This window comes from Centropristis striata, chromosome 14 (assembly GCF_030273125.1).
Source record: "Centropristis striata isolate RG_2023a ecotype Rhode Island chromosome 14, C.striata_1.0, whole genome shotgun sequence".
Classification (NCBI taxonomy): domain Eukaryota; kingdom Metazoa; phylum Chordata; class Actinopteri; order Perciformes; family Serranidae; genus Centropristis; species Centropristis striata.
Window position 1 is genome coordinate 21,659,035 of NC_081530.1, and position 27,110 is coordinate 21,686,144.

Here is a 27,110-nt window from a genome sequence, read left to right on the forward strand (position 1 = left end):
AGCTGCAAATTAGACGGCACAGGGCATTTTATACGTGCATACAAATGTCTTATTTCAGTGAGGCTTTGATGTGGAATACATTTCAGCTCTGAACTGTTGCCTAGGGGGCTCACACAACCACTCACACACACACTCGCATGTGCACAGACAACACAAACAAAAGCCTAAGGCCCATATTTCAAATTTTGTGACATGTTTGCTCCACCATGTTGCCTTATTCTCTCCTTTGAAGCTCTTTAAAAAAGGTTGTGGGAAATGCATTTAATAATAATGATGAAATAATCAACACCACCATCATAAAAATACAGGAGTACTTTTTAAAACAAGATGTCACAAAGCGCTTAACCAAAGCAGGCAGGAAAAAGATATGAAAAAGCAGTAAAAGGAGATGAAGGAGCAATTTTGTGAAGTGATTTAAAGGATGACACTGATTTAACCGATCAATACTTGGCTCCGTGTTCAAGATACTGAGGAAACCCACCCGGCTACTCTGTAGCAGAGATTCTTATGAGATGAAAAAGTCTGGCAGACCAGAGAAGGACATGCGCAGTTTCACTGGAAAACTGGCACATCACCAAACAGTCACTGACTCCCACTGCTCTATTCAGATGGCTGACACATCACAACGTTCAGCAGACGTCCAGTTGAAGTCAGGATCCTCGGGAGACTTCTGCATCCACATGAGTGGGCCAATCAGTTCTAAAGCAGGCAGGGAACCAGTCTAAAGACGCCAATATCACTGTGGGTGTGATGTGCCACCATCTCTTTGCACTGGGCAAAAGGCCAGGCTGCAGTGTTTACATAATCTGGGGTGACAGAAAGTCAGAATGTTGATTAAGGCAAGTAAATAATCCACTGCCTTAATCAAGGTAAGACAACCTACAAATTATTTTGGGTATAAAACAGTCACATGCTTTATTAAGGCTTGTTACACGCTGCAGAAAAGGTGTTCACACACAGCCTCAGGGAATGAGTTACACAGTAAACTATACCAGCTTTCTTGGCTCCAGTCTGAGGTAAGGAACCACTGCATTAGAGAAGCAAAGCCAGTGTAAATGAATATGGTATGCTTTGTCATTTTAAATCTGAACACTTCAGCAGGAGACAAATGGAAATCAATAAATAGCAAGGAGGAATATTTCAAAGGTCTGAAACCTTGCTGCCACAAATTGCAGGCAGAGTAGAAAATAATGGAGGAAAACATTAACGAGGACAAAGTTCAACCAGCTGGTCGTGCACATCGGGGTTCGAGCAGGCCAGTCAAAATCAACACGTACTGTATACAACTCCGTGAAAAGACACTCGGTAGAGCTCAACCCTCCACCAACGCTCAACATTTATCCAACTTGCAAAGCTGAACCATCCATATCAGTTCCAATTTGTTTATCATTTGCCTTGCGGGATAATTTTTCTGATAAACCAAGCGCTGATTAGCAGCCCACTGGGGAGGCCTGAAGGTCAGACCATCGGGGCATAATGTATGAAAATACTGTAACTTCTGGCCAAATAAAAGAAAACATATTTTTCAAAATGGCTAAAATCCCAGATCTGGAACAGCATCAAAAAATCTAGTCAACTGATCCTTGCACAAAGGGCTATTTGTCCACCAAACCTTAGCCAAATTCAGGGTAATTTCAAACATATTGTGCTGTTAAAACAGACAAACAGATGGGGCTGAAACATTATATCATGATAAAAGTTGTGTTATCACGATGAGTGATATTGACACTGATATTCAAGTCTGGACCAGGGAAAAACACCCAGGACATACTAGATGAAGTTGTTTTTTTGGCAGTAGATTGGCTTACAAATTGACACATCCCGATTGGAAGATTATCTGCCAAAGTAACACTTGACTGCTCATCTTCAACAACTTCACAACATAACAGCACCTCATAAATGTGCCATTTTGTGCAACTGCAAAACCAACAGGAAGTTTCAATTTTAATGTGTTGACATTCACAAGAATATCATGACCGCACTTGGCAAACTAAAAACATATTTCCTGGTCTGGGCAGCCGTATTTCTGTAACCTAAAACACTTTATGTACCAACTACTGTATGTGGAAATTGGGTGTTGGTAGGATAGGCTTACATAGAAATATCAACTGAAAGCTGTTTGTTATTTCTGCAATCAGCACTTCTGATGAGGAAACAAAGAATACAGCCAGATAAAGTATAAAGAGCTCTGTAACATCAACATTACAGACATTACATAGTGCAACATTAACCGATACAGATTTCTTTGTTACTTTTTCTCTTTTCTTTTTTCATGTCAAACTTTGCTGGATTAGTAAGTAATATGCATATTGATTAATGACAAGTATCCCCATCTGACAAGCCTTGATACGGTTTGCAACTGATGATAATTGCTTACAAGCAGGACAATTAATTCATTTATTTTTTTTTAGAAATTAATCTATTGATTACTTTTTTAATTAATTTAGACATAATTTCTCAGAGCCCAAGGTGATGTCTTCAATTAGATTGTTCTGTCTGACTAACAGTCTAAAACCCACAGACATAAAGTTACAATGACAAGAAAAGCAGCAATTGTCAAAATTGTGAAGCTGAAACCTAAAAATCCAGGGCACTTTTGCTTAACTAATTGATCATTAAATAAGGAGTGATATATAGAGACAGAGCACATTTAAGTCTCGTCACACCGGAGGGGAAAACAATTAAAAGCTCTCCATTAACTTTGTACTGCGTGAAGGTGCCTTCTTGTCAATTCATTCTGCTAGCAAACAAGAGAAAATGTCTATAATCTGCTGTGTTGTGGGGTGCACTAGTAACAGGGTAAAGAAGCCATAACTATGTTTTTGTAAACCGCTGAACTGGAAAAAACTAAAAAAAGTGAATAAAGGCAATAAGACCTGGGGCATCAGTGGGAGGAATGGGAAAATTGTGGGATCCAGACGCTCAGTATGACTAATGTTATGTGCGTAACAAGCATTTTGACACTTTTTTTGACAGGCAAACTTTATACTGTAATTTAAGATAAAGCACATAATGATTTGACATGCTTAAATCGAATGTTTTTAGCACTTTGTTGTATATTGTAGTTTTCAGAGAACGACTTGTGCTCTATCTGTATTCTCTCCACCAACTAATCAATTGTTTAAGCTCTACTTTAAAGGACAAAAAATAAAATAAATGGATGGTTTGCAATTATATGAACTGTGAGGCCATGTGAGCAGACATACAGACCTGTGTATGTGAGATATATCACAGTGAGGAAGACCACGCCGGCAGCCAGAGAAACTCCGAGGAAGAACAGTGTCTGGAACTCCTGTCGGGTCAGCCTGTCCTTCAGGTACTGCAGGAAGGCATAGGCTTGGAGAAGTGCAAACACACCTGAGAAAGACGGAAACAAAAGAATGAGCAAACATACAAAGGAAACTCGCACTGAATATTTGAGGAGGGCCCTGTGATTCATGTTGCCTCCTGCAGGGAACAAAGCAGGTTTACGTGGCTAAGAAGCATTGTTGTCAGTTTGGCAGAATTCTCCACAAAGCAGTTTACGATGGCCCCTATGGCTGCTCGTGCAGATGTGAAAGACAAATACTGTAGGACAACATATTTCAAATGCATGAGACAGATTTGTGTGAATAAGCCCCTCGTCTTTCCTTCGCCCTTGTCTTTCTTTTTGGTCACACTTCGTTCCTTTGCTCTGTCACGTTCTCAGCGCCATTTTCTCCAGTGCCTCCGTCTGTCTGGTGAATTAAATATAAAAAATTTAAAAGAGGCCTGATTTCCCTCCCTTTCGTCACCTCCCATCCTTTGACAAATCTTGTGTGAAATCGCCCTACTCCAGCAGGAACACCACCACCGCCCACAGCAGGTCTCACCCACTTCCAAGGTTAAGCCCGTGCCCGTCTCCTGGAGTGCCGCCACGGTGCTAACACGCTTGTCAGTCTATGCCACCCCGCCTGCCTGCCTCGGGGGCTGACATCTCAACGGTACCGACAGGTCCACAGCTCTGTCACTCTCTTCCTGTCTCCCACTGTGCTCCCTGAATGCTACCACCAGATGTTCTGAGCAGCTGCTACCCCAGCGACATAAAAACACACTCAGGGAGAGTGGGGAGCCAAAAACAGAGAGGCAGAGATCTTTGGTGGTGAGTCTTTTTTTCAAAGCCTCTCATAATGCTGTTTGTGTTGTAGACACACAGGAAAACAGGGACACTTCAACGTAAGCCTGCTGCAGTGTTAAGAGAATTCTCAAAAAAGGTGTCGCTCAGCTTTCTGAAGCTGCCAACGACAGTCCTCTCCCAATCTGGATGTAAATGAACACAACAAGAGCCATGCACATACATAGGCACCCATCCGTGCTGTCAGGCAGCAGATGGACCCACTCTTGAGTGGTGAAACTGAACAAGCTTTAATAAACTACCCACAAGCCAAATATGAAAAGTACTTAAAGTGCTAAACCCATATGGGCGCCTTGTGAAGTCGCTTACTTCTATTTCTATTTTGCAAATATATCCTAAAGTGGTCCTGTGTTCTTCTACACACAGAGCATGACTAACGCTGTCAGCGCAGGAGGATTCAATTCCCGCTGCAGCCAAACAATCTTAAAGTGTGTGCATCCACGGTACTGTAAGGTGCTTCGGATAACAAGCCAGTGGCTTATGTAAAGTCACACCTTTAATCGTGAACTGCAGTAGTCAGCTGAACCTTTCCCTTGCGGTGCAGAATAAATTTGTTGGTAGGGTCAGGGCAGGTTGGAGGAAGATGACATAAATTCTCTGAAATATAATCTCTGCATTGTATCAATGTATGAAACCCAGACTTCCCATTCATGCATGCAACCATGCAGTGTGAAAATAAGATCTGATACTTGTGCAGTTCCTGTTTACGTGGCTGGAACGTAGTAGTGATGCAGCTTTCATTTAAATAACTGCTCATCCAAAGAACTTCACACTCAACACAGCACCTCCTTGAGTCCTGAGCAACACACCTGCTATGACATAGTGACGTCCCCTAGAGATGCCAGAGTGTATGCATCATTTGCTAACTGCTAGCTATTTCAGACCAGGCTATTCCCAGGAACAAAAGCCTTCTTTCTGAAAATTACATTGCTGATGCTTTATGTTTGAATTTGCTACGATGTAACAGCTCTGGTCTCTTTCTTCATCAGTTCTTAAATGGACTGTAGCGGACAACAGAACAAGTGGTACGCAGCATGCAGTTTGGCTGTGGGACAGTTAATAGTAACGCACTCAACACTACTTCCTTTGGTTTCTCAGCAAAACACCCGCAAAGAGGGAAGTTTATCAGATGAACAGTTGTCAAGGGCAAATATACAGAGATGGCTTCCCCTTTTTAGTTTGATGAATTGCAGCAAGTTAAATATAATTGTAGCAAAGACAAATGTAGCAATAAACCTGTATTACTGGATTTGTTTTGCCAGTTCAGGGCAGTGTAACAAGTTGTAAACGAAACACTGACATATTGTCACCCACTTCAGTTGATATGGTACGATAACAGTTGTCTGTTTATTTGAATTGACTCAAAGCAATGTTAGCATTCATTTGGTAATTGTGTTTCAAGCCATCTGATGAATATAAGTCCAATATTCTCTCTGCAACTCCTGTGGGAAATATTGATTTATTGATTTAAATTCAGCTGCTAAATGCATGTTTGCATTCAAAAACTAGTTGCTTGCTTTGTAAGTGGCAGATAGTATACAGGAGGAAATAAGGCGCGTGTGAATAAACCACATCAGTAAAATTGAGGGCTGTGCCATCACGTACTAAGATCTGAATGCTAAGATTGCTGAGAAAGGTACGAATGAGTCATAACCTAGAAAAAACATTTTCTAAGAAATGCTGACTGACGGCTTTAATGGTAAAACTTTCTAGAAGGGAATTTGTTCTTCTCAGAAGACCGCAGGATCAGATACTCTGCAGGTAGAGAGGGCGGGACTTACCAGCAGCAGCCATGTGCTCGCTGGTCCTGATTGGTTGAAAGCCGACGAAAGGAATCTGCATCGACAGCACAAGGCCCACAATGTAGAAAGTGCTGTAAGCTGTAAGGAGAGAAGAGACATAAGAGACAGAGGGTTGATCAGATATTAAATCAATCAATCAAAATAAACTATTGCACCGCTTAAAACCTTCTTTTCTGTGCCACAACTCCAGTTTGGGTCCTACGATGGGAAATCAACCTCAATAGAGGTATTTAAAGTCTATTGATTTTCAGTGTTGCACCTCAGAGGGAGTAAATACAAAATACCTAATCTAATGTCATTTACTGAGAAAATGGGAGTTGGCTCGGTGCAGTGTGGCGGGGAGGCCTGGAGTGAGACGACGGTGCTGAGAACAGTGCAACTCCCACCTTTGTAGCTGGGGGGAACCGATTCGCAGACGCACCAGCTTAATTAAGATTTCATACTCTTCCTGAAGAGTGTGCCTCGTTTTTGAAGTAGTTGTGACCGCCCTCAGCTATCTCTTTCTCACACATCTGCTATTGACTCAAGACAGAGAGAGATGAATTGTGAGGGAACATAGACTGCGAGGCATTTTATTTAACTGGGATTTTCTCTTTTTTTTCTGGCTTCATAGTGAATGAGAGACACCTGGCTCTGGAAAGAAGAGCTGCAAGATTTTAAGAGAATAGAAGGTGAGAAATATAGGTTGCGCCTGAAGACCTAATATCAGAATGAAGCCATATTCACACAGAACTAGTACTACCTGGGGAACTTAAGTGACTTGCAATAATTGTGGAGGTAGTCTGTGATCCTATTCCCATGAGAATGCACCATGTCTGTAATTGGTAAAGTAAAAATTCCACCACAAATTCCCTACCATATTTCACCAAACGCAGAGTTCATGTGATAATATAAGTCCTGTGCGAAGAGGCATCTCTGGTCGGCTAGATCTGAGCGATCAAAAAACTGCAATAGAATCAAGAGACCATGGCAGATCATATGAGAATAGGTCCCGTAGTGGAAATGGTATTGCCAAATTTCCACCAGTGGGCACATTTTTATTATCGCTCTGGCACATCTCAATGATTTGGAGATGTTGTTTTGTGGGTTGTCTTCTTCTCTGCCTCGTAACTAATTATAGAGCCTGCATTGGCAATTATAAATGAAAGTTTTGACAGCGCCTTGGTTGCACATTCAGGAGGCTCATCTCGCTACACAGACCATTTGAAGAATGTGCAAGATGATAAGATGGAGGACATGCATGGCAGCATAGCGTCAGGAACATTTTTATGTCTTTCAATAACAAACCCTTGACATTATATCCGTACAAATGCACCACATGAAAACATATGTGACGGTGTAATTTCTCAATCGCATGAGGTCCCCTGGTAGTACTTGTCCTGTATGAAAAGGGCTCATGTCTATAAAAGTACTTCTCATTTGCTACCAAGAGGTGCATAAGGTCACTAGATGATGCTTCTTTGGCTGCAGACATCCTTCAGGAACAATGAGGGCAGAAGGATATTCTCCACTTAATCTAACAGCCCTGCAACGTCAAGTAGAATTTCGCTGCTGAAGAACCGTTTGGAGATATAGCAGAGGTAGGTCACAGCCCTCTCACTGTGAAGAGGCCATCATTTATTTTCAAAGCTCTCAAAGACTATGCTTTGCCGTTACAGTGAGTGCAACATATAATCATGTGTAAAAGATACTTGGCATGGTATCATTTTTCTTGCCCACAACAGAAGTGTCTGCCGCGAGCTCACGGCTAAGCTGACGACGGATGTGTGGAGGGTCTGAAGGATAGAGCAGGAGTTCTCTGAGCCAACAGATAATGTGGTGGAGCTGCCACGTGCTCTGTGAAACCAGGATGTTCAGTGGAATAACAAGCCTATCCTCCTCACCAGCTCTGCCTCTGGTATCCACAAAACAAACAAATAAATAAATAAATAAAATAAAGAGGATCAGGTAGCAGGTGGCTGCATTTACTGTTAAGTGGTGTGTGGGTGTGTTGATGTCTGCGCAGCCGATGATGGAAGGCTTACGGTTGTGAGAGATGAGCACAGGCGTGACTGGGCATTTGAGCTTGTTTCAGGGTCAAACGCTTGGGCAACGATATTGAGAGACGCATAGGAAGGACAAGTGATGTACCTGTTTATTGCACACATTTTTATTCTAATGAGAGCATCTGAAAATGCTGTCAGTTTCCATTTCGGCGACTGTATGTGGGGGAGTTTTAAACATCAAGTCACACACTGAAAGTTATTGTGTGTGTGTGTGTGTGTGTGTGTGTGTGTGTGTGTGTGTGTGTGTGTGCAGCTTACCGATGTAGACTCTTCTGCTGTAGCGTTGCATCAGCATCAGCACAAACACATGCAGAGGAATCAGGTTGATGATAAACACGTAACCTCCCCATGCTGACACCTAAAACAGACACATACACACACGTCAGTCTTCTTTCTTCACTTAGAAAGAACTGGCTGGTATGATCAATTATTCTTCATTTTGTTTTTCTATTTCGAACAGGGTAACCCTGCTGAGTAGAGGATTTCCTGATAGAATAGTACAATTTAGCTTTGCAGGAAAGACATCTGGTTGCCTCAGTGACCGGAATCAAAACCTAAAGTCCTGTTGAGACACAAAGGGGTTTCCAGTACTGTGCTGTATTTACTTTTTGAAACTAAAAAAACATTTAAAAAACAGTTGAATTATTAGAAAAGTGCATGCAAAACTGAAAACTGAGTTGGAGATATAGTTATCACACAGCATTATATTTTTAAATATTTAATGTGGTCGAATATTTATTAAATTGACCTTTACTCTAGTTGAGCTGAAGAATTCAATGTTTGTTTCAAGCTGTTCCCAGCTTGGTCGAAAAAGGGCCGGTCAAGGCTTTCTGTGTCCATGTTATCCATGTTTGCTAAACACCTCCATCTCTCTCTCTGATAAATGCTTTTACATTAAATACAATGCCAGGGGAAAGACGAGCTCAGAAATGACTTTGACATCACAGACTGCGGGAGAAATTATAAAAAAAAATTTTTTAATCAAAATTAATGAGATCAAGTGCACATCCACAACCCACTGAAAACTACTAAACATAACTATTCAGTATTAATAACAAATTAGACCTCAAATAATTAGTTTAAATAGACTGAATGCCCTGCCACAACCTTTTGTAAAACATATATTCTACAAATTCAAGTCAGTAACTGTGGGCACATGTAACACTGCAAAGGAAAAGCTGTGCCGGATGTAAAACCCAAGATAACAGGAAAGCATCACTGCAAAACAGAACGTTGCACAATAATCTCTTTATCTCGATTATCTTGTTTCATAATCTTTGGAAGCCGAAATCCTCATTGAAAACAAAATTCAGTTATTCTCCCGGAAATACAACAGCACACAAATAAAATAAAAATAACTGAATATGTGCAATGTGATTGAAAATGAACTGGATAAAAATGTACATGCAAGCAGCCATTCTTATGTGCATGCATGCCTGCATCTCACACACCTTGAACTGAATCTTTCAAGAACGGATGTAAAACCGTCTTACTGCCCCTTCACCATTAGACCCAAGCACACAGCTATAAAAACCTGACGTATATAGAATCTATAAAAACTAGGCAATCATACTCTACATGTTAGATGCACCAGTAACTTTAAAAGCTCCACTAAAATTATACCTCAACTGTTTTTGAGGTCTGCTAAATATCACAGCGCTGCATGTGGGGGCTATAAAACGACTCTACAAAAACATCACTGACAAGTTTTCAATTGCCTATACTTGACTACAGCAAAGGGCAGATGGAAACAGTAAGAGCACTAGACAGACTGAGAGAAGAGCATAGGGAAAGACTGTTGAGAGAAAGAAAGGGAGACAGCGGAAAAGAGAGTTGGCGAGTTGTGAAGTGCTAGAAAGTGAAAAAGAGAAAGTGAGAGAGACAACAGAGAGGGAGAGTGAATTAAACAGGAAAAAGGATGCATGCAAATTGTTTGATCCTTTATTCGTAGCAGCTTGTCAGAAAGAAAGAGCCCCTCTGCACCTGCTCAGTACGATGAAAAGAGCATTCATTACACTTTTGCAATCACAGGGAAAAACAAGCACATCACGTCTAATTGATAAAAACATTAATATGCTACATTAAGGCAGAGAGCGAAGGAAAATTCCTAAATAAGTTCATAGCTGAATGGGTTAGGTGTAATTATCTTTTGGCAGTAGTTTGCATCTGTTCTCTCAGATGGTGACAGCCAATTAGTAGCATGTGAACCGTAACTTGAATGAATACCAGAAACGACTACAGTTTAAGGACTCATTTTAAGTGTTGACACAGAGGCGGCTGATCAAGTCTCAGTTGCTGGCTGGCTAAGAACTAACTAAAAATATTGTGTGCAGTGCTACCGGCTCTTTGGCTGTACAACTATAACATTTTTCAACGTCTAGGGAGTAAGCAATGCAACAGAAAGAGGAAAATGGAAAGAGTTTATTGAGAGAATGTAATTGAACCCCCCCTTTTCTCTGCCTTTGGCCAAAACTGACTGCAATCTACTGGAGGCCCAAAGACAAGATCGACAAGTCACCATGTCACTTAATTTTGAAGTTCTGTGAATCAATAGGCATGTTTGTGAAATCCTGGCATGTGTTAATTCCCCAAAACCCATACCAACCGTACCAGTGTTTTTCAGGATAAACCTAATAAAAAACCCTCTTTAAAATATTGATCCCTCTAAGTTAGACTCTCTGGCGTCACTGAGGTGTATTATTGACTCAGAGTCAAAGTCAACATTATTTTTATTTCGGCTTGTTACTCCCTTTGGGTACTTAACTGGGTAAAAGCGTAGGAGGTTCAATGCAATGTCAGAGGGATAGAAAACAGTGATTGGATAAATTCCCATGGTCACTTTTTGTAAGTGCAACAGGGCAACAGGGCAACAGCTCAGTTTGCCATGTGGGTTTAAAAACTAGAGTTCACTTACGAAATTGGTTTTAATGCAAAGTCGAGAATGGGTTTCAGCTGGCATACATGTTTGTTTGCTATGTGTTGCCTTTTAGCACCAAGTCAAATATCTATTTCTAAACAACTCTAATAGTTTACAGGCATGCTAGTGCTAAATGCTAATGTCAATATGGTAACATGCTCCATGCACGAGCCACCAGAGGTCAATCTGTTCTGGTGGAACAGGCAGAGACAAAGATGGCAACTGCAAACAACAACTGATAACGTTTCAGAACAAGTCAAATGAAAAATGATTTTGCCTGCTTTTCCCTGTTTGGGTGCAATTTGGATTTATTCCTGATGATAAAGTGGAGCCAGCCAACAGGAAGCTGTGTGCACTATATGCCTCAAGAAAGTTGTGGCTAATGGTGGGTCTGCCAGATCCACCTGCACATCATGTCCATTCACTACAATGATGTGTCCGTTTTTGCAGTGGAAACAAGTGACATCAGGTACTCCAGCAATAATCTATGAAAAAAGGTTGCTTACTTCCAATCTATTCTATTCTATGAGCTCTGAGACATTTCTAAATAGGCTAATTGCATATTAGACACACAGCATTGTGTGCTAGACAATGACTTCAACACTATCACCTGCAGCTTTTAGTTGTTGTTTTTAACCATAATACTGTGTTATACTGTATAGCACAGTATATTAATAAGGTATGAAAGTATAGGTTCTTCAAAAGATTACTGATGTATTGATTGATGTTTTGGTGTGTATGAAGTTAAAAGTATTCACAAGTCAGAGATTGTTAAAAACAGACATGATGCATTGTAGAGCATGCTGAATAACAGACGCTTATACAACCATCGTGATTGAATAGTTACCTCTTTAGTTTTTGGACCATGCAGTAGAGTGCACATTCAAAATCTGGTCACATTAAAGGGCCATGCAAAGATAAATGCCCAAGACAAAGACCAAAGCTGTGTGTGCATATACGTGTCTGAGTGCGAACGAACAATCGCTATTTGAAATTATGGTTCTAACAGCCAGCCCTTTGCCCGAGCCACAGGCAAACAGCTGAGGGCAGGAATCAGAAAATGTTTGGAGCAAAGTCTTTTAGCCGTTATCGCTCTCTGCATTTCATACTGGGCTTATCTGATGACCGCAAGGCCACTCTGAAGAGGATATAGAGAACACAGCATGCAACAAGGAGAAGGGTTTTACTGTGTACGTGTGTGCATTTCTATGTGCAAATGTCTTTGCAGTCTGCTTTACATGGTCTTGCTGGGCTTCATTTGGTCTTTTTTTTAAAAAGAAAATTAATATAAATGTTCTGCTTAGATGTGCTTATTCACTAAGTGCACCCTATCAAACACCAGCAGTGACTCTCTGGTTCATTAGGAAGACTTTAAGATGTCATTAAAATCAAAGAAACTTTATGACCAACGGTCAATAAAAAAGGTGCAGATACAACACAGGGGCTCTTTTTTTAATCTACATTAGATTCCACTGTTATGCAGACCTGCATACATACAAATGTGCTGCTTATGAGTCAGGTAGTGCTTGCTCCAGGGCTACGCCTTGAGCATAGGCCAGACTCCTGCTTAGAATGAACTCTTTTTACCACAATACTCTAGCTGTAAGCTGCAATTTCATCACTTTGAATTGAGCAATAAAAACAGTCTACAGCCATGCTAAGCAATGCTTACATGCTGGTATTCGGATGTTCATGTTAGTTTACAGATCTTAGCAGGCTTATATTTTTATTTCATAAACAAAGCACAGCTGAGGCTGGTAGGTATTTCTTTAGTTTTGCAAGCATTCGGCCATAAAAATGAAAAGTTTGACCTGATGACGATGAAAAAATGAAAGATCAAAGGATCCCCAAGGTTATTCCAACTCACTCTGAGCGGAACATAAATGTCGGTGCCAATTTTTATGGAAATCAATTCAAAAGCTGTTGAGACATTTCCCTCAAAACCACAAATGTCAATCTCTTGCTGGGGCAAGCAGAAAAAAATATGAGGATCACCAAAGTCATTTGGATACATCTTCTGGATGACATGATGTCTGTGAAAAATGTGCCAATCCATCAAGGAGATGTAGAGATATTTCACACACTTTGACCCGCTGATGGCGTTATTAGTAGGCTTCATGCTCAGGGGACCATGGATGTCTGTACAAAATTTCAGAGTAATTACTCCAATAGTTAGTAGGGATGAGAATCAATTTGATGGATTTCCCGAATGAGTTCCAAATTGTCAGATCCACTTGAATTGTATACAGACATGTTTTTCTGACAGTTGTACATTGCAGAACAATGATTGCAAGCTCATGCATCTACGCTAATGGAAAGTGGGCACTATAAGGAGTCAAGGCGTAGAGGAAGAAACAGTCCAAAGCATGGCTTCATTTCACTTAGCAAGATCACAAAAGTGCTGCATGTAACGTCCGTAAATTGATTACTTCAGGTTTAGGATGAAAAAACAAGCAATATGCTGAAACATCTTTCTACACAACGTGGGCTCATTCCAGGAATGCCATGTATTTGAGACTCGAGCGGCACTGCTTCCCAACTGAGCAGCAGGTCTGTAAGAGAGCGTAAACATCCTATGTTGAAATTACATCATCATCGTGCCCTGTCACACGCATGTCTTCTTCTACTCTGTTCCACTGAAGCTGAAAACCTGTGTAGGTCTACTTTGTTTTTTCCAAACAGCAAATTGATCAGGAATCAATGCGTTAATCAATCAAAACATTAAATATATTTCAGTCCGGACCAAAGTGGTGTCCTGGCTGACCACGGACCATCCCTACAGCTATGCCGCTAGCTTGGCTAAAAAGTTAAACAAAGTGACATCTTTTTAACAATGACCTGAGGGGTCTTGTGTTCAGGGCATTTAATCAATATTTGATTAAGCAAAAGGAGCTTTTGGTGTGCCCTGATGTTACATGTTGTTCTGCTAGAGGGGACTGTGGAGGGTTTAGAGAGAAAAGTAAGCCAAAGCTTTGGGAATGAGCAGTGCATCTGCCTTTTGCTCTGTCCTCGGTTTCTCCCCTCGCTCCACTCTCACCCACTCTACCCTCACCCCTGGAGGGATGAAAGGAGGATGCTGCACAGCTACCAGAGTGGTTCCCGTGGCTCCTGTCCATCAGTAAGGTCCTGCTGCTCTGATCCTCTTCTTAATCTTGTCCTTCTCTGTCCTCTCCCTTCTGATTATGCCAATATCCAGGCAGGGGATCTGTCCCTCTCTGTCTCCATATCTGCTTTACGAGTGTCAACTTCAATTGAGCCCTTCGGGAAAACGTAGCCTTGGCTATATCCTGATTAAAGTGACAGCGTAAGGTGATAAAAGTAGGGGTGGGTCAACGAGTGTATGCAGTACTCTCAGTGCAGGACCAAAAGGAGACAGTGGGGGCGGTCGGGAGGTTGGTGGTGCTGATGGAGACATACAAGCCTAGTTTGCTGCTCACTGCTAGAGGACTCATCTGCAACAGTGGGTGGGCTGCGGATACAGTACAGAGGAACATCACATCGCTGAGGAGAGGGGGGGGGGGGGGGCGAGTGTGAAGGAGAGAAAGTGGTAATAAGGAGAATGAACCATGGAGACTCAGTGTTCCTATTGCTTCTGGTGAGGACAGTACGGAAGTTACACATCACAACATATTCTCTCTCCTGTCTTATCATTCTGCTTTTCTCTCCATCTCTCCATCCACTCTATCCTCTTCCCCTCTTATCTCTCTACACCTCTCTCTCTCTTCCATTGTCTCTGCCTGTCTCCATTCTCCGTTTTGTCTCCTATTCTATTCATCTTTCCATCACTCCTCTATCTCCCCAATCCTCTCTACGCCCCCTCGGACGCTGTGGCCCAGTGTGATCGATGGAGCTGGATTTCGGTAATCTGTTTCATTTGATATCTGTCTCACTGCTGGCCACAGAGATTTAGCCTGGAATGAGCAAGAAGCTGGAGATTTTCATAGGCGCACATGCTCCCTCACACATACACACACACAAACAATCTGTCGCTGAGGCAGAGAGCCTGGATAGTCTTTTTATCTCATCTCTCTCATCAATCCCCTGATGGGCTTGTGCCTGAATTCATAAATAATGCAGACAACACTGGCTAAACTGCTCCTCCTCTTTTTCCATGCCTTGCCATGTCCATGCTGGACAGAGGACAATTGCCCCCAAAACCATCATCTCAGGAGCCCGGTTAATTACATAGAACCAGATCTGAATTTGAAAACTAGCTTCAAATACATATAAAGCGAGATTTGTTGAGAAACATTATTTTCAACTCCAAAAGGCAAAATGTTTAAAGAAATGGCAGACTAGAGCCAGAACTATTTTACAAAAGACAGTTGCAATACATGGCAATAATTTCATAGCAGGGTCTGACTAAAATGACAAAGCATTTCCTGCAGCAGTTTGAGAGAATACAGTGTTTTTGATGTCCACTCTTGTCATCATACCGTCGCAGAATCAGTTAGTGCCGTCGTATTCAACTCGAGTAAAGACGGGAAGAAAAGTGTGAATTTTCTTTGTGAGTGCCAAAATACGTTTATGAGATTTTTGCCTTACTTTGCACTTGAGAATCTTCTCTTTTCTAACTCAAATTATAGGCCAAGAAATGGAAAAGGTCAACAAGAACCTAAACTGGAACCAGAATTGATCATTTTTATTATATCATACCGAAAGACAAAAGGAAAGTTGGTTGCATATCAGTGAAACAAAAAACAAATCGTATCTATAAATCTACATCTGTGTGTGTGTGTGTGTGTGTGTGTGTGTGTGTGTGTGTGTGTGTGTGTGTGTGTGTGTGTGTATGTATGTATGTATGTATGTATGTATGTATGTATGTATGTATGTATGCATGTATATATATATATATATATATATATATATATATATATATATATATATATATATATATAAATAGATTGTGAAAAGAGTAAAGCACCCGATTTAAAGTCAAACTATAATCAAAAATATAAAGTCATAATATTATCTTGACTTAACAAATCCCACTGAGATATTTATTAAAATATTGTGTGTATCCAATTTGTTTGTGTAAATGTTTGTATTTAAACACTTCTTACCATGTAGAAGTAGGAAAGACAGCAGCCAATGGTCCAGAATACAGAGCCAGTCTTCACTGACTTCACCTAAAAGAGAGAAAGAGTTCGTTATGAATATTTCCATAAACACTTCAACATCAAATAGGACACCAAGACCCTAGGGTTGACCCAAATGCTTCAAAGCTTCGACCTTTGCCATGGTTATCAAAGTCCAAATCAGTATTCAAACACTGCAGGGTTTTTGGGTTATTTTGTTTTTTAAAGAGTGAGAAATGGAGCTCCATCTGTCTACAGACAATGATAAAGAAGCATCTGAAGAAGAAAAAAAGAAAGAAAATAAAAGACATGTCAAGTGAACTGAATGAGTACAGGTTCACCCGGTTTGCTGAAAAACCATAATCTCCTTGGAAGCTTTATTTACATAATGAGTTTCAGTGAAGATGTTTATTTTAAAACTAATATAAAAGGAAATGTGCAAATTAAATCTACACTAAGAATGGGTTAAAAGGTGCTGATTATTAATCTTTTGTGCATCTTATAAAAAAGAAGTTTAATGATCGCAGATGTGAAACAGCAAGCTGTGGTGAGAGAGACGATGAGGAGAGCAGTTCATCCAAGACCAACGAAAACATCTTGTAAACAAGCTCCTCTTCCCCACCACAGGCCGATAAAAGCAGACAAGTGTACACATTAACATTTAAAAACACACTGAGATAATGACAAAGTTACAAGTACATACACACACTTCACAGTGCTCTTTCAAATTATAAAACTCTGACAATGGGGGCAGGGGAGGTTGTCACAAGCTTGATCACATCCAACAATGCCTGAGATTTGCTGATGAATCAATGATCGCTGGACCAAGGTGGTCTCGCATCGCCCAAATACCCAGCAGAGCATCACTGACAGACCCCTGGATTAATTAACTGCACAGATAAACACACCAGCACTGAATCATACTGTCGGTGCTTGCAGAAAAACAAAAATAAACTGTCCTCTAGCAGAGCTTTCCTATGTGTTGAGGTGGGGCACAGAAAGTAGGTCTGTGGTGACCTGATTATTATGCTCTTCTATAAGAAGGTGGAACTTTTGTGGTTTTAGGGCCTTGTAGCTCTGTTTGGGTCAACAGGACTGACGCCCCATTTAGATTAGATTTATGTCTCTAGTGAATGTGGGGCTAATTTTAATATAACTCTTGCTAGTCACTGACATTGATCCACACGTCCCAGTAGTGTAGTGCGTTCACTAAAGTTTTTTTTATACATGAAGCTACATTTTAATGTGATCTAGTCTCACATAGCCAGGCCTATCGCTACATCAGAGCTGGAGAATAGTTTGGCTGCACCCAATATCGTTCTGCAATAAGGGAAAAAAGCGATTTCCCATTTTGTTTGGTTTAAAGAAATACAAACAACCGGAGTTAATCATAAAATTGATATTTATGTTCCAATTTTTGTTGTCCTGTGGGGTGCCAATCCCAATGGTCAAGCGCCTTATCTTCTAATCAGAGAGAAAAATAATTTATGTTTACGTCTCATGATTCAGGATACACACCAATATGTAATGGGTTCTTTTCTTGGGACCATGCTACACTCTCTACCACATTTTCATAAAAATCAGGCTAGCAATTTTTTCTTGAATCCTGTAAACAGACAAACAAACTGCAAAGAAAGCCTAACCTCCTTGGTAGAAGACAGGTTTAATTGTAGGGCCATTTTATTAGATTGCATTAGAAAAAAGCTAGGGGTAAACTGGCCAAAGGCAGAACCACCAAAACACTACCACATGGTTGACAGCTGCGTTTGGGACCCTCGGCTGTGATTGGTTGTTTTAATTCAGGTGAGGTGGACTCTCTCTGCAATTAGAAGCACTACGAGAAGGCAGAAAAACTCTCTGCTGCTGTTGATATAGTGACAGTTTCAACAACTGTTGCTTTAATGGCTCTTTGTTGAGTCTTTGCTTCCTTTGTTTAAGAGTGAAAGCAATCAAGCATGAAGCCAGATTAGGATGACAACAGTAACTGTTCAAGCTGCTGTGTTCTCCTCAGACAATATTCCCACTCAAGCTGAGCCAAAGCTAGCGTGCAGCCTTGTGTTGTCCATTCAGAGGCATGTACATGTTCAACTGGTGCCTCAGCTCCCTCTTCCAACTGCCCTCCCAGCCTCCTTCTCTTTGTCAAGACACAGAAGTCAAACAGTGTGATACCAGTCCAGCTAATTAAATGTGAGCCGAGAGAAAGAGTGGAATTACTGTTACAACAATGTAGGCCTGGTGCACAGGGTTAGAGCAATGGAGGGAGGCAGGGCTACTCTGTGTGTGTGTGTGTATTCATGTTACGAAGAGCTGTGGTGTTAAAAAGAGCAGCTCTCCTGGGTGTGAGGATTCAATTATAGATTATAGTGTGTGTGTGTGCGTGTGCGTGCGTGCGTGCGTGCGTGTTGGGGGGTAAACACAGAGATTAAGCGAGTGGAGTTGAATGGGTTATTAGCGGATAAAATGAAGGAGTTGGATAATGAAGATTGGGCCGAGACTTGAGAGCAGCTCTGCGCGTCTCCGCCACGTGGAGGAGAAGATGAGGGCTAAGAGACGAGGAAGAGAGCAGAAGAAAGGAAAGCGCAATAACGAGAAACAGGAAGAGAGCAAGGAGGAAACAAGAAGAAAGAGGCAGAAAGCAATACACATCTTGAGCAAAACAATGGCAGGGACAAAAGAAGACAAAGACAATTAAAGGGAGACGAGATGGAAGAAAGACTGAGAGGAGGAAAGGAAAACGCAAAGACAAATGTGGGTAAATGAGACTGATAATGGGAAGCAGTGGTGCATGGCAGAGATGATTGTTTTTCAGAGCCCTTGCCAAATAGAACAGAGGACGTGAGGGGTGGTAGGTGAGTGGAGAGGGATTTTTTCGATGGCGCTGCTTCGCTGATGACACATCACCTTAAGAGGCAGTGATGGCTGCTGCAGGGAACACCTGCCTCACTTGGAGATGTATTGTCCATACACACAGGATGACAAGAGGCCATTATAATAGCACAGAGACAAACAGATGTCCCTAACACACCCTAATACACATTTCCTGGTGTGAGACAAATGGTTATGGTTACAGTTTTGGGATAGGACCTGAAAATTAAATGGTGAATTTTGGAGACTCCTGCCGCGTTAAAAATGTTCTTAGATGGACACAGGAGGAAGCTCTTATGTATTAGGGAAAAAATGCACTGGATGTGCAAGTATGACGGTTCTGTTGTTAATGTTTAAAGGTTCCAAATGTCCTATAAAAAGGTTATACTTGCTGCGAAAATTAGAAACATATGTACTTGTTCACATAAAGAGGCTGACAAACATTTTAATTGTTAGGCAGATTATAATTATGATTAGGGCGCCCAGCTGCAATAATTTACTCATTGTTCTGAATTATATTATTTTGACATTTACAGAGTTAAGAGTATTATTTCATAATGCAGCTCGTTCAGATTTCAGTGCTGTTACAGTTCACCTGAAGTTCACCCTTTACATAGTTTAATTCTCTGCAGCTCTGCAGAGTTTGCAGTCCTTGTTGCCCAACTGTCTCAATATGCCTCATCTCAACAACAAAAATCTGACATCCCTTTGTTTTCTTGCCCTTTCTGCACAAATTTCAATACACAGTAAATAAGCAGGGCACACTGCCCTGATGGGCAACCCTTTTTCTTTTGGTGTTGTCACGCATGACTTATCTAGCTGCAGTCGTTTGATGTACTGCTTTGTTTTTGCTCAAAAATTCAATATGTTTCCGGATGCTGGTGGAAATGGTCATTACATGTTGGGTGTTAGTCTTGGTTGGTCTAAATAATCTAAGGTTCTGTTTCTAGCTTGAAAAAGTAACTAAGCCCCAGAGGTTTAACTTGTGCCTCTACCCTGGAAATTCAAAAATATGCCCCTAGAATTTGAAAAAAATAAAATTAAAAATCAACCAGGCCAGGGCTGGGAGGGAGGATTAACACACGCCCAGTCATTCACACACACAAAGGATTTGAATTATATCCATTAAACTACAGAAGCATATTCAGTCAACCATACAGCATAGTATAAAACTGAAATAACTAATTAGCAGGCATAACTGCTCCAACCATGTCACAAATAACCAGCACCTAGTTCTTTGGCTTGATGTTAGCATACAATGGGAATCTCTATTGATGCGCCAATTGTAATTAGCATAGCAATCACAACATTATCTAGCTCAACAATTGATCCATTAATTTGACATGCTCATACTTAGCTTGACATTGTGCACCAGGAGAGGACAGCACAAACATTTTTCAAACAAATAATGATAGCACAGTTTTTGCACGTTATGTTTCATCTCTCATTCACTTTTCATTACTCCTCTCTACAATCTGCAGAGTAAGGGGAGATTCTGGTTTGATGGGAGGGGCCTTGGTGGGATGGGGGTCATTTGTGACAAAACCTGCCTCCAGATCAGCCAATAGCAAAATTACATTGCAATAGTCAGGTTTCAACCAGTAGAGGGCAGTTGCTATGTATATTTATAACACAATATCATCAAAAATTGTGCACTAAAATGTTGAGATTTGGACCTGAATCAATTGACAACACTACTAAATACCCATATGTATTGGTTTCAGCTGAAAAGTGGTTGGGGGGTTAAGTTACACTTTAGAATGGCACACAAATTAGGTATTTCTCTGTATGTACATGTGTGCATATACATTCCCTAAGTATGTTTGGCTCCCAAATATGAACCTGTATGTTTAAGGATGTAAACTTGCCCACTGACACTATGATCTATTTGGTTTCACTCTGCTGAGCGAACAAACAGACACAGGGCCAGGTGTGTTGCCCTGGGAGTTAAACTGTAGACACAACAGCCGTGCTCAGCCGGCCACCTGGACACCGAACTGTAGGTCATTGCCAGATCAGCGGCAGTGAGCGAGTTGTCCGCAAGCTACAACCTAGTGACTAATATCACCATGAAATCACATGTAGACATGCATCCATGCATGATTTGACAAAGTGACATAAACGGGGCTGGCTGTATCCTTGGACAGATAAAAGCTCCATTCCAACCCAGCGGCAGCTGTACTTCCAAGTGTGTTACTCTGTGACAAACAGCAGTGAGGCATAGCATGACGAAATACCTGCATCACTTCTTCTACCTGGATGAAAGCCTGTGCCGCGCATCTCGTCTTTACGCTTGAACACAAAGGGAAATCAACGCCTTAAAGGTAAAATAAAAAATTGGACAAATAGCCTACAAGCTGCTGTTACCACTCACTGCTTGTGGCAAGCTCTTTTCTGTTCAGTTACTGAAACAGCTTGGATGAGGACAGTAAGACAGTTTTGCCCACCAGCCTGCGTCACAACTGCCACTCAGCAAATGTGTCTCTCTAGGGTTTTTTCCATGGAGGATTAAATTATATCAGGTAAAAAATAAAATAAATTAAAAAAAATAATAAAATACCAAAATAAAGAATAATAATTGTATAAAATAAAAAATATAAATATTTTAAATATTTATGATATAAAAATAATTCTGATTGAATAAAAAAAATGATAAAAAAATACAAAATGTTGATGCTGCTTCTGTTTCCTTTTTTATTAAATGCAAAGCAACATGCAGGTCCAGAGTTTTGCAGCAGGTATGGCCGGCCACACCTATACGTTTTATTTTCCTTTAAAGAGACTTATTTTTGCACACAAAGGTAACGTGAACAATATCAAGTGGCGCCTCAATTTCTGTGTTTACGAATAAAACATCTGTGACGATCAGAAAAACATGTCTTTGCATTTGTTGTGGGGATAGTTGAGGCTTATTCCCGTTAACTGTGTGCTGTGCACTTCAAACTATCCTCTAAGACAGAACATGTATACTGAATGCTGATGAGCAACTTTGTAAGGCCTCCAAATACATGTATGCATAAATGTGGGACTCCTGCGGCTCTGTTTCAGGATATGAGAGTACTCTTTAACAGCTGCAGGCAGACACGTTTGAACGCTACGGGTATAATGAAAAAATGATCAATCTAGTTTAAACAAAAGTGGGGCTTTATTTGCCTGCCTTATCTCTGTGACTCTGGTACACTTGATGTGAACCAGACATGAATGTCACGTCTCCCTGCAGCTACAGTTGGTCAATAACGGACTTGTGTGTTTTTTCGTGAGTGTCCAACAACGATGCGGCAGCTTATCAAGTAACAGTTTGAGATAATATCCAACTCTTCCCAGCTAGAAAAAAAATGTCATTTGACAAAGTAAACTGAGGTGCAGGAGCACTGAGATGCAGGAACAGATCATGAGTTTATCAATGAAAGCAATAGGTGACTGGTATTTGAATAATTCTTCTCATTTCTGTTCTTAACATATGTCTAATGGATAGTTTATAGCCAAAGATAAAAAATGGCAAATGACAGTGTTAAGTACTTAGCATCAAAACCAGAGGAACATCAAAAAAATGCTTATGTTTACAGCTAAGCATTTAATGGGACATATCATGAAAAACTCACTTTTTCTATGCTTTTGCACATCAATTTGGGTATCTGGAGAGCCTACCAAACTACAAACTGAAATGAGACAATACAGTCGATTCTTTTTGGGCAGTCTAGATCAAAAAACATTTGTGATTCAACAAGCCATTTAGATTTAGCTCCTCTTCCTGTCACATGTCATGAGTCATGAAAATAAGCTGCCCCCCCATCTGTGTATCTGCAGCCATGGCTTGATCACATTAACACTAAAGCATATAAACATGTTCGAGAAGAATCCCAAAATAAAATGATGAACCGGAAAATGAGCATAATAGGTCACCTTTATGGATAAATTACATTATACTGAACAGTCGTTTTTTCACTGCAGCAGTAGTTTAATAGAAGACCTTTCAGGTGAAGCCTCCTGGCTCAGTTTTAATAAATAAGGCCTGTGCAAGCCTCTAATTGCAAATCACTTACTTACAATCAATTCAGTTATTGGTCTGATCTCTTTTACATTGATAAATTCAACAATATTAAATTTGGTCCCCCTTTAAACATCCATATTCATTTGACACCTGTTCCTGCGTAGGTTAACTGTGCAGGAGTGGAATTCTTTCACAGTGCTGACTGTAATTGCTTCACAGTAACCCCTTTCCTTTATTTTCTATCACTGTAGTCTACATGTACAAGAGGCAATTTAGCTAATAGAAAATCATTTTATAGACTCCATGAGATGACAGGATATTGTATAAATAAGAAATATGCCCACGGTGCTCTAAATGCATGGTTATCACTGCCTATCATTAGAGTTTTTCCTCCAACAATCATCTATAACCTCAGCACCAGAAACAGGGCTACCTTTAACCATTAAACTCTAATATACTGCCCATCTATCTCATGTTACCTTTTCACATTTTTATCATCACATAAATTGTGTTTGAAGGCCTTCGATTTCTAAAATCACTATTCTTTGGCAGCAACTATGGCAATAAGCTGCAATTGCAGATGTGTTTTTGGATTTCACTTTCACTTGTTTGTGAAGTCCCATCATCCTTCGTCAAAAACGTCTGTTGCATTAAATCCACCCACCCTCTCTGGCAGACCAACCACCAACCAAAACAGGTCAGTCACTTGTGATGTTGCCACGGATCCCCAGTTTGTAATACTGAAAAAAGTAGTGACTGAACAGGCACTAATTGTAACGAAAATCTTCAAGATAATTACTTTAAAAGTGAAAAATAAAAGCATGCATCACTGAAGGTGTACAGCTTAATATATAATGGAAAAACTCCCCAAAGTTGTCAAGGTCAACTCCAATAACGGAGGAAGAAAGAAGATGGAAAAACTTTTTTGCCACACACACACACACACACACACCCCACACACACCACACACACACACAGAGAAAAGTCTTTCATAAATCCAGTTGGAAAAGCTCTTTCCTTCCACCTACTGTGGAAGACCATTTCCAAAAGTCTTTGCACTCCGTCTCCTGCAAACATCCAAGCTGTATAAAATAACAGTTTTACCTAATCTGCAGAATTTCGTTTCTTTCAAGGTTGGACAAATTATATTTTAATAATGACGAAAAAGACTTTTGCTACATACAAAATGAATCTGACCTAGATGAAAACAGGTAGGCAGGTAGGTGAACCTGCTGTGTGTGTTTACTTTGTGTGTGTTTTTTAAAAAGGAAGGTAATTTGGGAGGTGGGCTATTCAACCTTTAACCCCAGATCTTTTCAATTCCACTCTTAAAGGTCATCTTATTGTGGAGGTTTTACAGTGCTGCATGCTGCTTCCAGAGCTCCACATGGTCAGCAAAGATGCCCAGTGTGCCTTTCAAGCCTTTGGATAAATAATTCAAAACCTGAGGCCAAGCAAGATTGAAAACAGGGCTACATAAAGCCCATCCACTAAAAATGAACAGGCTGAGTGCTCACTATTGAGGTAGAAATGTTGACATATTTTTTCACCGAAAATAGATTTAAAAGCCGAGCGAGCACATGTGCAGGCTTTTTTCTTATTCCTACCAAAGGAGAAGTTTAAACTGAACATAAAGGACATATTAGAGGAGTGTTAACCTTTTTACATTTTCGTACAGAATAAGACTCTTTTAGTGCAACCTTTCACCAAGTGATTAATGTACATACCCAGAGGTAGTAGGTGAACTGCAGGGCAAAGATGGCGATGCCCTCATTGTCGAACGAGCCAGCGACAGAGCGGGAGATATAGCCAGGCACGATGGCGATGAAGCAGGCCGCCAGCAGCCCTGCACCCTGGTTCCACAGCTCCCGCGTCAGCAGGAAGGTGGAGATGGCTGTCAGACCGCTGAACACCGGTGCCAGAAAGACACATACATCACGGATGTGGACGCTGATGTGGAGCAGGTTGAGCACGTAGTGGATGAGGCCGGCAGTCACCATCAACCCCGGGTATACCTGAGTGACAGGAGACAGAAAAAAAGGTTGAGCAAAAATAAATGGTGGGACAGAAAGGAAAAGAATGTGCAACACGAATAGGTGTTTTCTCTGAAACAGAAACATTAATCAGCAGATGTTTTGATAATATTACACACATTTCACATGCCAGTTTTTTAAATGTGAGAATTTGCTTTGGGTTGTGGGCTATTGGTAAAAAATAAATAAAGCATTTCATGACAAATGTGGGCTTTAGGAAAATGTTGTGAGAATTTTTACCTCCACAGGACAAAAACTACTCGCAAATGTTAATGAAATTTGGTTTAAGGTTGTAGGCCAAGGGAGCAGATCGATACAATCACAGACACAAATGTACAAATTATTTTTCACCTTTGTTAACAAAAAAAATAGGACATGGCCTTAGCCTTCAAGTTTTCTGATGTTTTTTGGACCAGTCAACTAATTGATTAATTAATATAATAATAGGCTGATTAATAGATTAATATCTTTTAGTGCAGCCATGAGAAATTATAGAGAAATGAAGGGAAGAGTGATGATGGTGAGAGATGAGAGAAGAAGCATGAAAGGTACCACAGGGGTAAAAAATATTCAGTAGGAGATAAAAACTGTTCTGAGCATTACAAACAGGAGAACCTTGGAAAATAACAAGCTGCTTTATGAATACATTGTATTGTTTGAGACATGGGCTTTTATCTAAAACAATACATACTTATTTAGGGTAAATGTATGTCATGGTCCACAGCTCTTGCACTTCTTACGGTATATGATAAAACAATTAGATCTGCCTTAAGTCTTACTCCCACAGCTAATGGATTAATAATTTGGCTTGTAAAATGTCTGATTGATAAATAGGTTACACAAAATGCTCACCATAATTTCCCAGAGCCAAAGCTGAACTCTTTGAAATTCTTGATTTGTTTGTTTGTCAACAATCTAACAATGGAAGATAACACATTTTTTGCTTAATAAATTACTTCAACTTTTAGTCCATTATTTAAAACTGCTGCCAAGTATAATGTTCTAAACAAAAAGTTTTTATTAATAAAAGCCTCCACTCAGTTGAAGCTGGGCCTGAGTAGGCGAGGGCAGATCCAATTAGGGCCCTGTGCAGTACACTGGCTGTCTGAAGTAAAAAACAAGGCTATGTTTAACGTATGAGTGATGTCCCTGATGTGTGCTCAGTGTAGCCGCAGACCATGCTCTTTGCCTTGCCGCTAATAAACTCAGGTCTTTGCGTCTCTAATTAGCTGGTGCCTAGGAGACCTTAAGCTTCATCAGCCAATCTACTTCAATGAAAATCAACCATGTCTTGCTTCTCGGCTCTGAGGATTGGACTCCGTCTAATGGAGCGGTATTCTGCCATTTACAAAACTACTCTTGTAATTATTAGCCATTTTGAACTCTGTGGTAGAGCCGAGGTCCCCCAAACATTACAGAGATGATTGAAATTGTTCATCACGGCCTGCACTGAGTTTTGGCTTGATGGCTAAAAACATTGCGCATAATTTATCAGCACTTTCCTCTAAATTTGCATTCAAGAATGCATTACATCGCTTGTTCATTATGAAAATATCAACTAGAACTGTCAAAAGCTGTTACCGAAAAAAATCACTTGAGTTATTGTCCTTACGGCAACAAAGAGTAGTTTATTGGTTTGACAGCCCACTGTTGTTATGGACTGTCACATTAGAGGAGCCTTCCTTCCTTATCTACAGCTCAGGAGAAAGAGCAACTGACAGTCGTCCTCTGGCGAGTGGAGGGTGGGCTGGGAGTGAAAAGGGAAATAAAAAGGGAGAGGGCAGCTGGACTGGTCCAAGCAGGAAGGCTCTAAACTGTCATATTAACTGATATCGGCTCGCCTGTCTTCCAAACGGTGTGACCCATCCGAGTGCTTAGAGACTTAACGCTATCATACACAATTAATGAGGACTGTCAGGATCATCCGTCTGATTTTGCATTAAAAAAAGAGGGTGGGGGGGCAGGGTAAGGATAAGGATAAGAGTAGGAGCAAAGAATGGAGGGAGAGAGGAGTTGAGAAAGACAGCCAGACATTTGAGAGGCGGAGGCAGACAGTAAAGGAGAGATGATGAAAGATAAAGAGACAGAGGTTGGAGAGAATGAGGAGGAAAAGGGAACTATAGTGGATGAAAGGAGTGAAAGGGTATGTTAAACAGAGTGCAGGCGGGTAAAAGGTTCAATGCAACAGAAATGAGTCTCGTCACTGTTCTCGGGTAGAGCAGAGTA

The 27,110-nt window shown here is 40.7% G+C and overlaps 1 protein-coding gene across 1 annotated transcript in view; it reads right to left on the reverse strand.

Moving 5' to 3' along the window:
• Positions 1-27,110, reverse strand: part of stt3b (STT3 oligosaccharyltransferase complex catalytic subunit B) — an 83,819-nt gene that overhangs the window by 15,435 nt on the left and 41,274 nt on the right. Inside the window, exons 3-7 of the mRNA XM_059349320.1 lie at positions 24,579-24,866; positions 15,981-16,046; positions 8,259-8,358; positions 5,935-6,033; positions 3,211-3,357 (exon numbers count right to left, since the gene is read on the reverse strand). Of these exons, the coding sequence (XP_059205303.1) occupies positions 3,211-3,357; positions 5,935-6,033; positions 8,259-8,358; positions 15,981-16,046; positions 24,579-24,866 (700 nt within the window). The remainder of the gene's footprint in view (positions 1-3,210; positions 3,358-5,934; positions 6,034-8,258; positions 8,359-15,980; positions 16,047-24,578; positions 24,867-27,110) is intronic.